The 16,215-nt window shown below is 34.2% G+C and overlaps 1 protein-coding gene across 2 annotated transcripts in view; it reads left to right on the forward strand.

The window, feature by feature from the left end:
- Positions 1-200: 200 nt before the first annotated feature.
- The window catches only part of LOC106876200 (protein phosphatase 1G), a 42,964-nt gene continuing 26,949 nt past the window's right edge, over positions 201-16,215 (forward strand). For both annotated transcript variants that reach the window (XM_014924657.3, XM_014924658.3), the window contains exons 1-3: positions 201-420; positions 6,357-6,432; positions 8,985-9,161. In XM_014924657.3, coding sequence (XP_014780143.1) covers positions 310-420; positions 6,357-6,432; positions 8,985-9,161 — 364 coding nt within the window. In that variant the 5' untranslated portion in view covers positions 201-309. The remainder of the gene's footprint in view (positions 421-6,356; positions 6,433-8,984; positions 9,162-16,215) is intronic.

Here is a 16,215-nt window from a genome sequence, read left to right on the forward strand (position 1 = left end):
TCGTCTAACAGAGCAAAAAATTGTCAATTATCAATTAAAAATTATTTTGAAAATAATTTTAAGAAATAATACACGAACATATTAAATTTCTTAGCAGTTCTTCTTTGATATATATTTTTAATTTTTCAATTTTTTTTTTTTGAAAGCTAAAAAAAATCAAAATTGTGCAAATTCATCTTCAGCTCGTAGAAAGGTCACGTGATAATTAACTCTAAACCGCGAAATAGAATGCACGTGTGGAGACTATCGTGGCCCCGTTCTGTAATTATTCATTTCAATTAACACATCAACACGAAACTCAGCGCCAGCATGGGTGTTTATCTATCGTCACCTATCACTGAGAAGCATTCAAGTGACGGTCAAGGCAAGAATTTCACGTATGGAGCATCATCAATGCAAGGCTGGAGATTAACTCAAGAGGTAGACTTCTTCATTCCACCTCCTCCTCCTCCTCCCTTAACCTGTTTACAAGAGATTTTTTTCCTCTTCTATTTTAATTATTATCACTAACTTTTATATTTATTTTACCTTGAACTTCTAAATATTTTCTTCTTATTTCACATTATTATCATTTTTTTCGAAATATTTTTTTAAAAAGTTATTTTTAACGATTCAACTTGAAAATGTAGCCTTTCCTTTACAAATAAATTCTGGCGCCTTGGTGCCTTTATTACTATATAAAGGGGCAATAAGACAGATATAGGAAAATCTGTTCAAGTTTCGACTGGATATTGTGAACATTGATTGCCCTTACACGTAAATGATTACACTTTCATAATTAAATATTAAACATTTGCGTACTTGATTTGTTGGTTCTAATAAATATCAACCTATATATGTATATATATATAATATTAGGGATAACATCCAAAATTACAGGTAAAAACTCAATTAAAATCAATTTATTAAAAATTAAAATTAAATTAAGCTTTACAGTATAAAATATATTATATATAATATATATAATGTATATGTACATGCAAACACACCGATTATCTAATTCTAGTTGGACTTCTAGGTTCAGTCCGATATTTTAAACGTAATTTCCGTCTCTGGTGACAAATAAATAAATGAATAAAAATCGATGATTATTTTCCTGTTAAGAGAGTTAGCAAGAGTCTGTTTTTCATTATAAATACTTGTATTTCATATTTTTTTCATTTTATCATTTGAAAGTCAAGCAAAAAAAAAAAAAAAGGCAATCATTAAAATTTTTGCTTTCTAACTTTTACATATCATCTTATCTTCTATATATTTTAGGCTATCCTGTAGTTTAGCGTCTGAAACAAAAAATAATTTCAAGATGGAAAATACTAACTCGTCTACCAACAAGGAACTCTCGGCACGGTCAAACGATATGTTAGAAATAGAGAGAATAGTAGTCTGTTGCTTAGCCCTTGGTCAGCCACTTTCATCCAGTAAACCTCTATGATCAGTAGTATTTCAGTAATATTGTTGTTATTTCTTGCAGACCGGGTGACTTACATATAGTATTCCTCCTTAGCTCGGGATGATTCTGTCGTTGTTATTGTTTAGCCTCGTGTCAGCTCTGATCCAGCAGACTTATAATCTAAGACGCTCTAACCATGACTATCTTGTCTTTATTTTTCAGGTCATATTGAAAATATTTTAAAAAAAAATATTTCTATGGGTTACTTTAGCAACAGAATGTATGCATTAACGAGGAACATAGCTGCTATTTCTAGCATGTTGGGCTACAACAATAAGTGCACCTGAATGAAGCTGTCTCTAGTTATTAACAGTAGTTAATATTTATATTTCATTTGTACTTATTTTCTTTTTGTTCTTTTGTATACATCGTATTCATTTTAATATCTAACTAGTGAACTTTGACAAGAGACAATGTATTTGTAAAGGAAATATTTAGATTATCTCCAGCTAAACCCTCCTTCATCGTGTGTATTGGTTTACTGTTATTTTCTTTCTAGCCCCGTATCTTAATTTATCTAGCCGATATTCCTATGTCGTCATAGGTTCCCGTCCCTCCCTAGTAACTTTAATAGTGCAACCATTCAAACTCAGTGCTCTGAACTGGTACCGAAAAAGCGCGCCATTTGTACACACAAGTTTGGTCTCAGCTCTCTCTTTCCAGCTTCCCGTTGGTCAAAGGCAAAATATCTGGAAATGTCTCAACATCTAGACATCAATTTATCCTCTTTCTGACTAATTAATTTCTGCGCTTTAGCTCAATATTTTGAGCTGTTATATTTAAAACTTCATACTAAAAAGCTATATATATATATATATATATATATATATATATATATATAAATAAGGATAGGATCGATATTTAAAATATTGATCTTATCAAGTGGTCAGCATGAGAATAAAAACCATCAAAGGTAATAATTATTTAAAATTATAATACAGGGTATCAAGAGATACCACCACGCTGAAAAAATAGCAGTCAAATCCTGACTCTAAAACCACAATTGTGGTTTTAGAGTCAGGATTTGACTGCTATTTTTTCAGCGTGGTGGTATCTCTTGATACCCTTGTGGTTTTAGAGTCAGGATTTGACTGCTATTTTTTCAGCGTGGTGGTATCTCTTGATACCCTGTATTATAATTTTATATATATATATATATATATATACATACATACACACCTGTAAAAATTGTTCTTGCATTTAATATGTAACCTCTAATTTTTGTATCGATCACGGTGGATCGGTCGTGAATTTCTTCCTTAATGTGTTCATTTTAATTTATCAGTAAATTAAAAAATTCAGTTTAAATTTTGTGCATTATCCTAATCATGCCTTGTTATTTATTCGTTTTGTTTAATTGGAAATAAAAATGCTAAGATTTATGGAGCCCCTTGAGTTACATCGATATATACGAGTGCCAGAAGTTCGTGTAGCACGTATAGATATTCCTAGATTGAAGGTTATTCCTATTTAGGTAACATCTGAAATTCATTTCAGTTGGACATGTCAGATTTCTAAGAATCGATTGTTCCGTCCCAAATGTAGGTTTTCCCTCCTTTTCGAATTTCATTGATTTCATCGGGCATTTGCCAAACAGTGGCTATGCATGGATCCTGGGAACTAGCTCGAAGTAGTTGGTGAAAAATTGATTATAGCCATCTCGTTCTTCTCTGTTAGAAATCACATTATTATTATTACTATTATTATATTTATTATTGTATATCAAATTGCCCCTCTAATAGTGTGTGATGTAATTCACATAGTAATCTGTCTGATTCGTAATTACCCATTCCAGTAATGCCTTATCGATTGTTTATAATGAAACTTCAGTTGGTTGCGGTCGATTATTTACGAATAAGCAATATATGTTTACATATAACGTAAATTGTCGTTTCCTAACCAGGTCTTGATTTTTATTTACATTTAGTGTATGATTTCATAATACGATTTAAACTGCGTATCCTTCTCAATCATTAATGAAGCTTTTATTTACCATTACGCGTTTAATATAATGAACTTTTTAAAATCTCTAATGGCATCATTGCTATGAAAGTGATATAAAAATTTGAAGAAAAATCCCAGCTCTGTAAGCGATTTCCCAGATGAACATTCATTTTAAAGGCACAACTGCTGTGCGTGTGATAAGCTTGCTGTTTATCTTGGTTTTGTAATGTTGATCAAGATATGTACTAAGAAACTAGTCTCATTTGTTCACTTACCCAACTTTTGACATAGCTCTATGACTTAAACAGCCATTTTTTCTGTGCCGTCATGGTTTTGACTTCAGTCAGTCGACCACATGAGTTGAATATGGTACTAGAAACGAATGTTAATTTCAGTTTGCCACCAATATTTACTGCACATATGGTTAAATTTGAAACTGACCTTTTTGTTAAGTCAACTTCAAGGGACAATAGTCGTAATCTCTCTAATGGATTGCTTTAGTTTCTGGCTGAACAAGAATAATGTGCTCTTCATAGTTAAGTGGTTAGTGCTTTCAACTAGAAAAAAACCCCTGCACAAATACAAGGCTCATCCCACTACGAAGAATAGTCAAAATTGTAATTCTAGGTCGTGCTTAATTCAAAGCAAACTTGTGTTTTCTTATTTTTCTATTCGTGTTGACATAGTTTGTATATAAATCTTACTATTCATTTTGTAATTCCTTCCTAATATGCTCGTAAACACAAATATTATACACTTCCTTTTCTGGCATACTAGCTAAACAGGCATGAGATATTGGATTGTTGTTTTACAGAGCTGCCAGTTAGGTGACACATGAGTTACAGTTAAATGGGATCTGCAAGTACATTCAGATTAGATAAATCTGATCTGAGTCCATATTACCATCATGTTATAATTGCAAAGGAAGTAGGTTTTTAAACTAAAATTCGGTGTGGTAATTTTACTTCCAAGTTATATTTATGGAAGTTGACAACTCAACATAGATGTTGGGTGAATAGAAATATTTTTAGTTTATAGCTAGTGATAGATCTCCAAGTTATAGTTATTGTAAGCATGTTAGAATTAACGAAGAATTTAATATACTGATAGGCATTCCCCTGTATTCTGTTCTCAGCCCCTTTTTATTCATTATAGTTCTCAAGGTAATAATGATTAGAAGAACTTTTACAGAATTTTTTGGAGGAGTGGTTTTGAGTCCAAACACCTCAAGCTCAGCAGAGTAAAGACTGGCATACTAATTAATAGCAAAAGAAAACTTCCTGTTCCTTCGTGGAAGTGACTTCAATAAGTTGGGCGAAAGAGAGTAGGTAGCAACTTCATAAGATGTTATCAAAGATACGTGAAAGAGGCAATGTTATATCCAGCAGGTTGATACAACCAACTAGTACTTCAGATATTATAGGAACTGCTCAGGTTGTTTGCTGTTAATTAAATAATTTTTGCTGAGAGTGGATTATAGTAAAAATATAGTAGAAGTATGGTAGGGATGGAAAAAAGGTTTGAGGATTGTTGACAACTTATAGTTCTTTTATTGTAAAGACAATGTATAAAATATTGTTATTGTTTTACATCTGCTTTCCACACCAGCATGTGTTGGGCAGCACAATATTATTCAAGTCAGTTCTTATTTGGAGTTACTGCCTTTCAGGTGGGTTAGAGGAGCACGTGTTGCTTGTATGTTTTATTTTGGGCTTGGTTTCTACAGTTTGATGCCCTTTTTAATGCCACCTTTTCATGGTGTTCTAAGCTCATTTATCGTGATAGCAAGTGTGAGTTTGCTTTCTGTTCCATAAACGAAAGAATCCTTGTTACTTTAAGCTATGTCTGTTCACTCATAGTAACATAAGGTGAAAAGCAGATAGTTGTGACAGGGGAAACAAAAGAAATGAGGGGAGATTGATCTATTGGGCAGTTTTGTAACTACATATGAAGTTAAAAGTGTGACTAGACAAAGAAAGTGTCATTTGATGCCTGTAGGAGGATTAATTATAGTGGTCTGGGTTTGTGAATTATTGTAATGAAAAGTGATGTGTCTTAATGGTGAATAGTATTTGTACATGAGAAAATGGTGATCATTACAGAACTTGGGATGTTGGGCTTCACAGATGAAATTATGCAGTATAAGTGTCAAAACCTGTCTAGTATATGCCAATATAGAAAAATAAATTCTTAAATAATAGTTTGGACATAATGTCTTGGTGTCAAAATAAAAAAAGACATTTTTCTTTACTACAGTATGCTTTGGCTGTTTGTTAAATAACCTCCTCTGGTCTTTTACCTTTTATTTTCTGTTTATTTTTACAAACTTTAGTCATCTACATAGTTGTTGTTATGATCACTTTGTTGTTTTTTACTGTGGACAATTTCAATTCATATCTTCCCTTACATTTCATTTTCTTTTGTTTAATTTGATACTCTATTGATTTAAAATTTTGAAGGAAAATTCACTTATAAAATGCTAATCATCCTGGATTGTTTGAATTTAGTATGATGGTAAATAGCTTAGTACTACTATAATCATTTATCTTACTCTCCCTCTCTCCCCCATCATTCAAATTGTATGGAATTAAAGCTGGAAATGATAAAAAAAAAGCATCATTACTTGACAGTCATGTGTGACCAATATTTACAGAAATATCTGATGTGTTCTTTGGTCAAACCAGTTTCAAAGAATAATTAAAAAAAAAATTAGCAAGTATTATCCTGTCTATCTCCTGGTCGGTGATATGATGTTGATAAATGTGTAATTTGCAGATCAACTCAGCTAACCTGTTTGGTAAGACAAAGCAGGTTGAACTGGCATGAAAATTATGTTGTCTTGATCATTGATTAAATGAAATGTTTTATCCTTATTACAATAAGATCATCATGTCATGTCCCAGAAAATTTAAGATATATTAACTTGAAGCTGTTATTAATGACTTGATTTATTTGTATTTAGGATGCACACAATTGCTTGGCAGAGTTTGATGAAGAAACCAGCACAGCTATGTTGGCAGTTTATGATGGCCATGGAGGTATAAATATTTTATAGTATCATTTGGTTGAATATGCAAAAGTGATTTTATATGAGAACATCTTGCTGCAGTCTCAATACATTTCTCCTTCTGAACTTGCCTCTCACCCACTCCTCACTTCATTCTAGATGCCATGGATGACAACTTCAAGAGAGCCTCTATATGAACACTCACCTGTTAAAGATAACAGCCAAAAGTCCCTCATCACACTCTACTAATCTTAAAAAGGGGAAAATCACATTGGGTAATGTGAGATTGGATGATCATGTCTGCTTAAATCAGAGTTGATCTTGGCTAAACAACAACAACTTTTTACCTAGGATTATGAAATTTAATAAAGAACCCCTTTCTCTTTCTTCTTGTTAAAGCTATAGTACAAGAATTCAAGACTGGTTGCCTCTGGAAATAGTAATGGTAGAAGAGCTCAATAGAAGAAGCAGTGCAAATAATCCCAGTTTCCAAACTTTTAGAGTGATGAGATATTGAACATGGCATTTGCAAACAACTAATGCATAATATGCCCTTAGGCAAATTTTCTATAAGTGTAACATCGTAATCTTTGAAAGAACATTGTAATTCACACAGCTTTTCAAATTGCTGATCAAGTCAGAGAATCTCCAGCATTCAAAATTAGAATGTGAGGCTTTCGATAAGAATTTCTCTGTAGTCTGTTGAAGGAGTTTGAGAAATTACCAAACCTGAAAGGGCAGCACAAAATTCTTGAAGCCTTTGGGCTTGTTGTGTAAGGAGGAAAGACATTTAATAATAGATACCCTAATAAGGGAACCTTTACATCATTGTGCAACCAACTAGAAATCACACCTTGTCATCATCTCATCATCATTTAATGACAAACTTTCCATGCAAATATTAGTTAGATGGGTTGACATGGTCTGGAATTGGTTCTTGTTTGGTGTTACTAGCCACTTTGTGTATGGCCAGAACAGCCATGCCTCTTGTTCTTTTTTATTTAGCATGGCTTCTTCAGTTTGATGTTCTTCCTAACACTTTGCAGAGTGTATGGGTTGCATGTTTTGTGGCACCAGCACTAGAGAGGTTGCCATGTCTTTGACAAGACTAAAAGATCTCTCAGGACCCAAAATGTCTCCATACATCCACTAACCACTTTAGAGTGTACTAGGTACATTTTTCATGGAAACTGCATTCGAAAAGGGTATGTCTCTGCTAAACTAAGGGTTCTCTTGACTCCATCATCCCTCCATTTATCCAACACTTCACATAATGCACTGGATGCATCTTATTGTAACATCAATACTTGTCAGGTTGCTTTGTTTCAGGATTCCCTACTCTACATTGTCTTGGTTCATTCAGAGCTAACATGATCATTTGAATGTGCAGAAGAGAGGGCAATTGCAGAGGATGGACCAAGAAGGTACTGAAGGAGTCATGAGTAGTAATGGAAGTGTATAAAGATAGGAATAGCATAGGATAAATAAATGGCTGTTACAAGATTGAAGGTAAAAAAGAGGGTAAGTGGTGGGTAGCTATATGAATGGTCAGTGAAAGGGAGAATATAATAGCTTTTATTATCCTTACTAATCTGATCTGAGGAAGAGGAATGATTTCCAGTGATATAGAAAGTGGACATTAAATGATGTTGATGAGTCCTTGATATATCATTGTCGTATTTGTGTACAATATTTAGTATAAACTAGTCGTATATTGTACATTAAGTTCCCCCACTTCCTTGTCATGGTGTATATTGTGTGTTCTTCAGGGTGGTGGTTCTTAATTACTTCCATCTTGTTTTCCCTTTGTTACCTGCTTTCAGGCCTTGCTGAATTATTCAACACCATGATACCATATTGCCCATAGTTTCACTGTCTCTTCTTTCCTCCTGTAGTTGTTCATCTCAATGCTGTCTCTACCTTCCTGATGGTCTGGCTGCCACCAAATGTGACCAAACTAGTTATATTTTTCAATATGTTATTGTGTCTTGGAGATACTGTGATGATACTCTTCTTATGAATTGTTTCTAAGATTATGGTATGAAATTCTCTGGATTTTTCTGGAACATCTTTGGTGGAAAACATCTGTTTTAATTTTTCTCAGTTGCCTTCCGTGTTTCACTTGCATATAGTGCCATTAATAATACAATGGTATTAATGTTGATGTTCAGTGTATTCACAGATATAATACAGTCATTTTGTTTAAACAGTATGGGCAGATTTGGCTGCTGTTTCTGACATGTTGAGTGTCTACATGCAAGTTCCTTCACTACTCCAAAATTGACATTACTGGTCAATTTTGTTTGAGTAGATTTAATTACATAATTTGCATGTGTTAATATTAGCTTATTACAGTCATGGGCAAACTATGCCCCTTGGGAATTTCTGAATGGTATGCCAGTGAAAAATTACCTTGAATTTTTTTTAATAGTGTAGCTTGCCTGATGGTAAACCATCTCTCATGCAGCCCACTTCCCGAAAAAGGTTGCCCATGCTTGCCTTATTAAATGCTTATATGCAGAAGATGAAATCATTACTTAATATTGCCAGTTGTATTAAAATAGTATTTTATTTTCCATCTAGGTTCTGAGGTGGCTGAGTATTGTGCTTTACACCTTCCTGATTATATAAAAAGTCTGCAGAGTTATAAAGATAACAATTTAAATTTAGCTCTGAAAGAAGCATTCCTTGGGTTTGATGCTACTTTAGTTACACCAGAAGTTGTCAAAGAGCTGAAAGCACTTGTTAATCTTGATAAAGGTAAGTACAAGTTTTTTTTTTATATATATCTTTTACTTGTTTCAGTCATTGCTGGTGCACCATCTGGAAGGGTTTAGTGAAACAAATCAACCCCAGTAATTGTATTTTTAAAACCTGGTACTTAGTCTATCAGTCTCTTTTGCCTAGCTTCTATATTATGGGGCATAAACAAACCAACACCAGCGGTCAAGGAGAGAAGGACAAATACACACACACACACACACAGATATACATATTAGTCCAGCTTTGCCTTTCAAATCTTAAACAGCTCATTGTATATAAAATAATACATACTGGGATTCATGGTATAAAAGTTCAGGCTTCTGCACAATTTCTGGCTACCAGATTCATTCACAAGGCATTGGTTGGTTCAGAGCTATAACAGGAAACTTGCCCAAGGTGCTACATAGTGAGATTAAACCTGAAACCATGGGGTTGCAAAGTGGGTTTCTTAACCACACAACCATACTTATTTAATTTTTAAAATTTCTTGAGTAAGTCACTACTCCTTCCTTACAGTTAAGTTGCTAGTTCACATTCATTAAGGTGGTGCATTGGCAGTGTTGTTAGAGCATCAGTTTGAATGCCTTGTGGTATTTGTTCTGATTCTCTGCGTTCTGAGCTCAGATCTCACTGAGTCAACTTAGCCTTTCATGCTTTCAGGGTTTTTTTCTTTTTGTAAAGAAACGTACCAATTATCAGAATGGTGGATTGGCTGAATTATAAGAAAGGACTAGATGCCTTGGGATATTCTTACTCTCCATGGACTGAGTCAAATTCAGCCTGGGTACCCAAGAGGCATTCTTGCCAACCCAAGCTTTGCATTCCAGTAAAACAAACCCGTGAAACAGAATAGCACTAAATTAAATGAAGCTAAGTGGAGTGCAGAGAAAGGTTCCTCCAGCTTGAAAGATGTGCCCTGATGAATGAATGAATATAGGTGCTAATAATAATTGTTTCTCATTTACGCACAAGCTATTTTGAAGTGAGAGAATTAGTTGATTGCATTAACCTGGCAGGTTTTGAAATCAGAATGTAAAACAGTTGGAATAGTATTGCAAGGCTTTTTTTTAAACGCTTTGTCAGCTGTGCCAGCAACTTAACCAATAATATCGAAATCTGTAAACACTGCACTTTTCTTGTTAGTATAATCTTTTTTTTTTCTTTTTTCTGTTAATACTATTGGGATACTGGTTTCTTCTCTGGTTGTGTGTTCTAACTTTGTTTTAAACCAACTGTATCTTGCACAAATATTCTACCTGTCTTATGTTAAAGCCTATCAGATCTAGCCTCTTAGACCTAACCTACAATGATATTCTAAAAATAAACTATAGGCACAAGAGTGGCTGTGTGGTAAGTAGCTTGCTTACCAACCACATGGTTCCGGGTTCAGACCCACTGCGTGGCACCTTGGGCAAGTGTCATCTACTATAGCCTCGGGCTGACCAAAGCCTTGTGAGTGGATTTGGTAGACGGAAACTGAAAGAAGCCCATCGCATATATGTATGTATATATATATATATATATATATATATGTGTTTGTGTGTCTGTCCCCCCAACATCGCTTGACAACCGATGCTGGTGTTTATGTCCCTGTAACTTAGCGGTTCGGCAAAAGAGACCGATAGAATAAGTACTAGGCATCCAAAGAATAAGTCCTGAGGTCGATTTGCTCGACTAAAGACGGTGCTCCAGCATGGCCACAGTCAAATGACTGAAACAAGTAAAAGAGTAATACTCCATTGAAATCTTGAATCTACAGTATAATGCATGATTAATTGAAAACAGTATGAATAAATAAGTATTACATTTGACAGTATTCTGAATGCTAAAGGGTTAATCTGTTAGCATTTAATCTGGCCATATCTCTTAAATATTCTACCTGTTTTATGTTCGGACTGGCTTCTCACACCTATCCTACAATGTCATTCCATAGATACGTAATCACATTGAAATGCTGAAGCTGTGAGATAATGCAGGATTAATTCAAAATGCTGTGAATGAATAAGCATGACATTTGACAGAGTAACCTGAATGTTAAAGGGTTAATATCGTTGTACTTTTGTTAGTTTATCATGATAAACATAGCTGGTCTGCACTCTCACCAATGATTGACAATAGGAAAAGTTTATTTTCCCTCCTTCACCTGCACCAAAAATTTCTCAAAGAAAATTGTAAGTGCAGAAACATCACTAGACATATGTAGTATGTTATAGTTCTCTCTCTGTATTTCCAGGTGCTATATATATATATATATATATATATATATATATATATATATAACTTTTATAAGTAATATTCTAAAAGAATATATAACTGAACTTATGTTGAGTGCTCAATTATCTTGAGCAAATAAATGTGTATATATGTGTTTTTATATTATTAATAAATTAATAAACTCATCAATAATATATTCAGGAAATCAATGTTTAATATTTTGACTTTTGAAAGATATACATCCAACATAACATGGTAGCATAATAAATTTAAAAGTTTAAAACATAAATATACGGAATATAAATATTAATACATATAAAAATCTAAAAATAGATAAATATATGTTTAAATATATATGCGTATAAAAATTTATGTGTAAATAATCATGAATATTATAAATTCTAAAATATAAAATATAAAGAAACCTAAAGTTTAAAGAATAAAATATCTTACGATCGTTTCACGGATATTACTACAAACACAAAGTGATGTAAAGATCATCTTATTATTAGTAATTCTGTTCTTCAGAGATGCATTAAGAACCCTTTATATACCCATATAATATTAAAGTATTAAAAATATTAAAATTAAAAATATTAAAAATTAGAAATAATAATATATACTGTCCTTCTTATAAGTTGTCACGTTAGTCCTTCTGAAGTATGTAAAGTTTGTTCGTTTCTTCCTTTGTTGAAGTTTCGATTGTTAAGCATTTATTTATATAAAAATTGGTATATTTTTTAAAAGTATAGAAGATCTCGACGAATTTCATCCTGCTATTATAGGTGTTGGTAATCCTGTAAATCCAATTCAATTTTGAAAGTTCGTCCACCGCGAGTATTTAACATTGAAATTTAAATTTAGTTAGATTTCAGAAAGTTGCAAATAAATAGTTTTTGTTCAAAGATTCCATTTGACGTTCGATTTCACTTGATTTTTTTTTTTTTTTTTTTTTTTTTTTTTTTTTCCTGAAGTAATATATTGGAATCCAAGTTCAAACTCTCAGCATTCATTTTTAATTCATTAATTGTAAATTGTTATCATTAGAATTCCCCCACTAAATCTCAACGTTTAACATGCATATATATCTAATGTTTACCCCTATATATATGTATATATAAATATATGTATATGCACCCAAATATGTGTGCTTTTTATACAGATATGTTTTTAAGACTACAAACGTGTTTTTTATATATATATTTATATATCATCATCATCATCATCGTTTAACGTCCGCTTTCCATGCTAGCATGGGTTGGACGATTTGACTGAGGACTGGTGCAACCAGATGGCTACACCAGGCTCCAATCTAATTTGGCAGAGTTTCTACAGCTGGATGCCCTTCCTAACGCCAACCACTCAGAGAGTGTAGTGGGTGCTTTTACGTGTCACCCGCACGAAAACGGCCATGCTCGAAATGGTGTCTTTTATGTGCCACCTGCACAAGAGCCAGTCTAGGGGCACTGGCAACGATCTTGCTCGAAAACCCTACAAGGCCAGTCAGGCGGTACTGGCAACGGTCACGCTCAGAATGGCACATCTTATGTGCCACCCGCACAAAAACCAGTCCAGGGGCACTGGCAACGATCTTACTTGGCTTGCCGGGTCTTCTCACGCACAGCACATTTCCAAAGGTCTCGGTCAGTAGTCATCGCCTCGGTGAGGCCCAATGTTCGAAGGTCTTGCCTCACCACCTCAGCCCAGGTCTTCCTGGGCCTACCTCTTCCACGGGTTCCCTCAACTGTTAGGGAGTGGCACTTTTTCACGCAGCTATCCTCATTCATTCTATATATATGTTCTCACTGGGGGCTACATAGCTCTTTTGGCGTTAGGAAGGGCATTCAGCTGTAGAAACTCTGCCAGATCAGATTGGGGCTTGGTGCAGCCTTCTGGCTTGCCAGTCCTCAGTCAAATCGTCCAACCCATGCTAGCATGGAAAGCGGACGTTAAACGATGATGATGAAATATATATACACACACACATTTATATGTATATATTTACTTACAGTATAGGGTATATCATAGTTGTATGTATATACACAGCTTATCTGTACAGTGTCTATTATATCATTGGTGCACAGACTCCCTCCCACTCTCTTCCTTGTAGAACCATTATTTCAGAAAATCTTATTTCAGTGTGTTTCCACTGACATTCATGTCACATTGAAGTCAATGGAAAATAGGTTTTCATGTTATGGCATGACTTTTCAGAAACACAGCCTTTCCATTATGTGAAGTGGTGGATATATATGTATATCCTGGCTATATGAATGTATAGTATAGTTTATATATATACACACACACACACACACAGGATGTCCACAAAGTCTGGGTACATGAGGATTAACACATACTTTAAGAAATTATTTCTTATATTTAATTGTTTATGTTATGATTTTATTTACTCCATGTACCCAGTCTTTGTGGACACCCTGTATATATATATATATATATATACGTGTAAGGCAACTTATTGACTTAAATTTGACGGTCAAATATAGCTTTATACAGAAATGTTGACAGGAATAAATTACATTAATAATGGATATTAGCGTCTAATCTCTCTCTTAAATTTAAATTCAAAACATTGGATATATATATATATATATATATATATACACACACACACATACACACACACATATATACATATATATATGCGTGAATGTATAGTATAGTTTATATATATATATATATATATATATACGCACGCACAATAAGCATCATAATTGTATCTATACCTGTGGTATCCAACATGTCCTTCTGCCTTTAAGATAAGGTATGATGGTATAAGGAGATTTATTGCTATTTCTGGAAGGTTTATCCACCAGCTACAGAACTCTCCATTGTGGTTGATGTTTGGCTTGAATACCTCTTGATTTGATGATGTATTGTGGGAAACTATGGGTTGTTTGATAGGGGTGTAGTTTTATTGAAGAAAACTTGACTAGAGTGTTTATTATAGGATTTAAGGGTGTGATACCTACAGTTGATTTGATGTGAAGAGATACAAGTGGAATTTGATAGAAGTGGTTAGTGTTCGCTAGTTCAGAGGAGCTTCAACCATTGCAATATTAGTAGAAGTTGCTAAAGAAATGATGGTTGGTAAAGTAAGTCTTTGATAATCAGATCAGTTACTTCATATATATATTTATATATAGGGTGTCCCAAAAGTCACTGATGGGTTTCACTTCTTAATAACTTCCTTAAGTTTACAAATAAATGCACGAACTTTTGATACAATATAAAGGACATAATGGAAATTAGTGTGCACAAGTCAAATTTTGCAATACCACTACATTACATATGAAAAATGACATGGCTTAAATGGCAGCCATTTTCGCCTCCGCACCACCGTGCTCTTTCCAAAACTTGCACCATAACACCCTCCAGAGTTTCAGACCCCACTTCTCTGATTTCTCTATTGATGTTCTCCTTCAGTTGCACCAGGGTCTCCGGTTTGTTGATGTAAACCCCACAAGAAAAAATCCGAGCTAGTCAAGTCTGGGGGACGTGAAGGCAAGTTGATGTTGCCACAGCGGGAGATTATTCTCTCTCCAAAGCACTGGCATAGCAACTGCATTGTTTCTCTTGCAGTATGAGCAGTTGTTCCATCTTGCTGGAACCATGTGTTAAGTCTACTTTGAATGGCGTTCACGTGTCCCAGACTTGACTAACCCAGATTTTTTCTTGTGGGGATTCCTGAAAGAGAGGCTTTACATCAACAAAACAGAAATCCTGATGCAATTGAAGGAGAACATCAATAGGGAAATCAGAAAAGTGGGGTCTGAAACTCTTGAGGGTGTTATGGTGCAACTTTTGGAAAGAGCACGGACATGCGAAGCTGAAAATGGCTGCCATCTAAGCCACGTCATTTTTCATATGTAATGTAGTTGTGTTGCAAAATTTGACTTGTGCACACTAATTTCCATTATGTCCTTTATATTGTATCAAAATTTCATGCATTTATTTGTAAACTTAAGGAAGTTATTAAAAATTGAAACCCATCAGTGACAATTGGGACACCCTGTGTATGTATGTATGTACGTGTGGTTGGGAGGCAAACTACTTAAGCACAGTCATTTTAAATATTTTATATATATATATCATCATCATCATCATTGTTTAATATCTGCTTTCTATGCCTTCCATATATATATATATATATATATATATACACACACATACGCATATATATATAAATGTGGTATATGGCTTAGTGGTTAGGGTGTTGCACTCAAAATTGCTAGATTGTGGTTTTGATTTCTAGACCAAGCCTTGTGTTGTGTTCTTAAGCAAAACACTTCATTTCATGTTGCTCTGCAACCATTTCATCATCTGACATGTGGCATATCACATACTTGTACAGTTAATGTTGATTTGATGGAGAGAATGAGCTAATGTGAACACAAGCAGTTGATCACTATAAGCAAATCAGTTGTTTGGTTGTTCAGCAAGAAATTGCAAAACCCTCATACATTGTCTAACGATGGGAAAGACCATGGTATTTATATATTCAATTAGTCTGGGTGAAGGCGACATACCCATGTCCTTAACAAGCTCTCCAGACAGGCCAACAAGAGTGCCTCTTCATGGGTGCTTGATCTGCAAGAACTAGCGACCAAATCTCTCTCCGATCACATTCTACTATCTTCTATAAAGACAGAACACATTGTATAATGTAATCCTATACATTCCTCAAAGTGATGAGAGGTTCCTGCTTGGAATATTTGATCATACATTGAGCCTGCTTGATCATAGTTGACCTGCAGCTAAAGACACATAAGAGACATTTCCAAAAAAACTGGACAGTGAAAAGAGTACAATATAATCA

Source organism: Octopus bimaculoides, chromosome 9 (assembly GCF_046866305.1).
Source record: "Octopus bimaculoides isolate indiv1 chromosome 9, ASM4686630v1, whole genome shotgun sequence".
Lineage (NCBI taxonomy): Eukaryota > Metazoa > Mollusca > Cephalopoda > Octopoda > Octopodidae > Octopus > Octopus bimaculoides.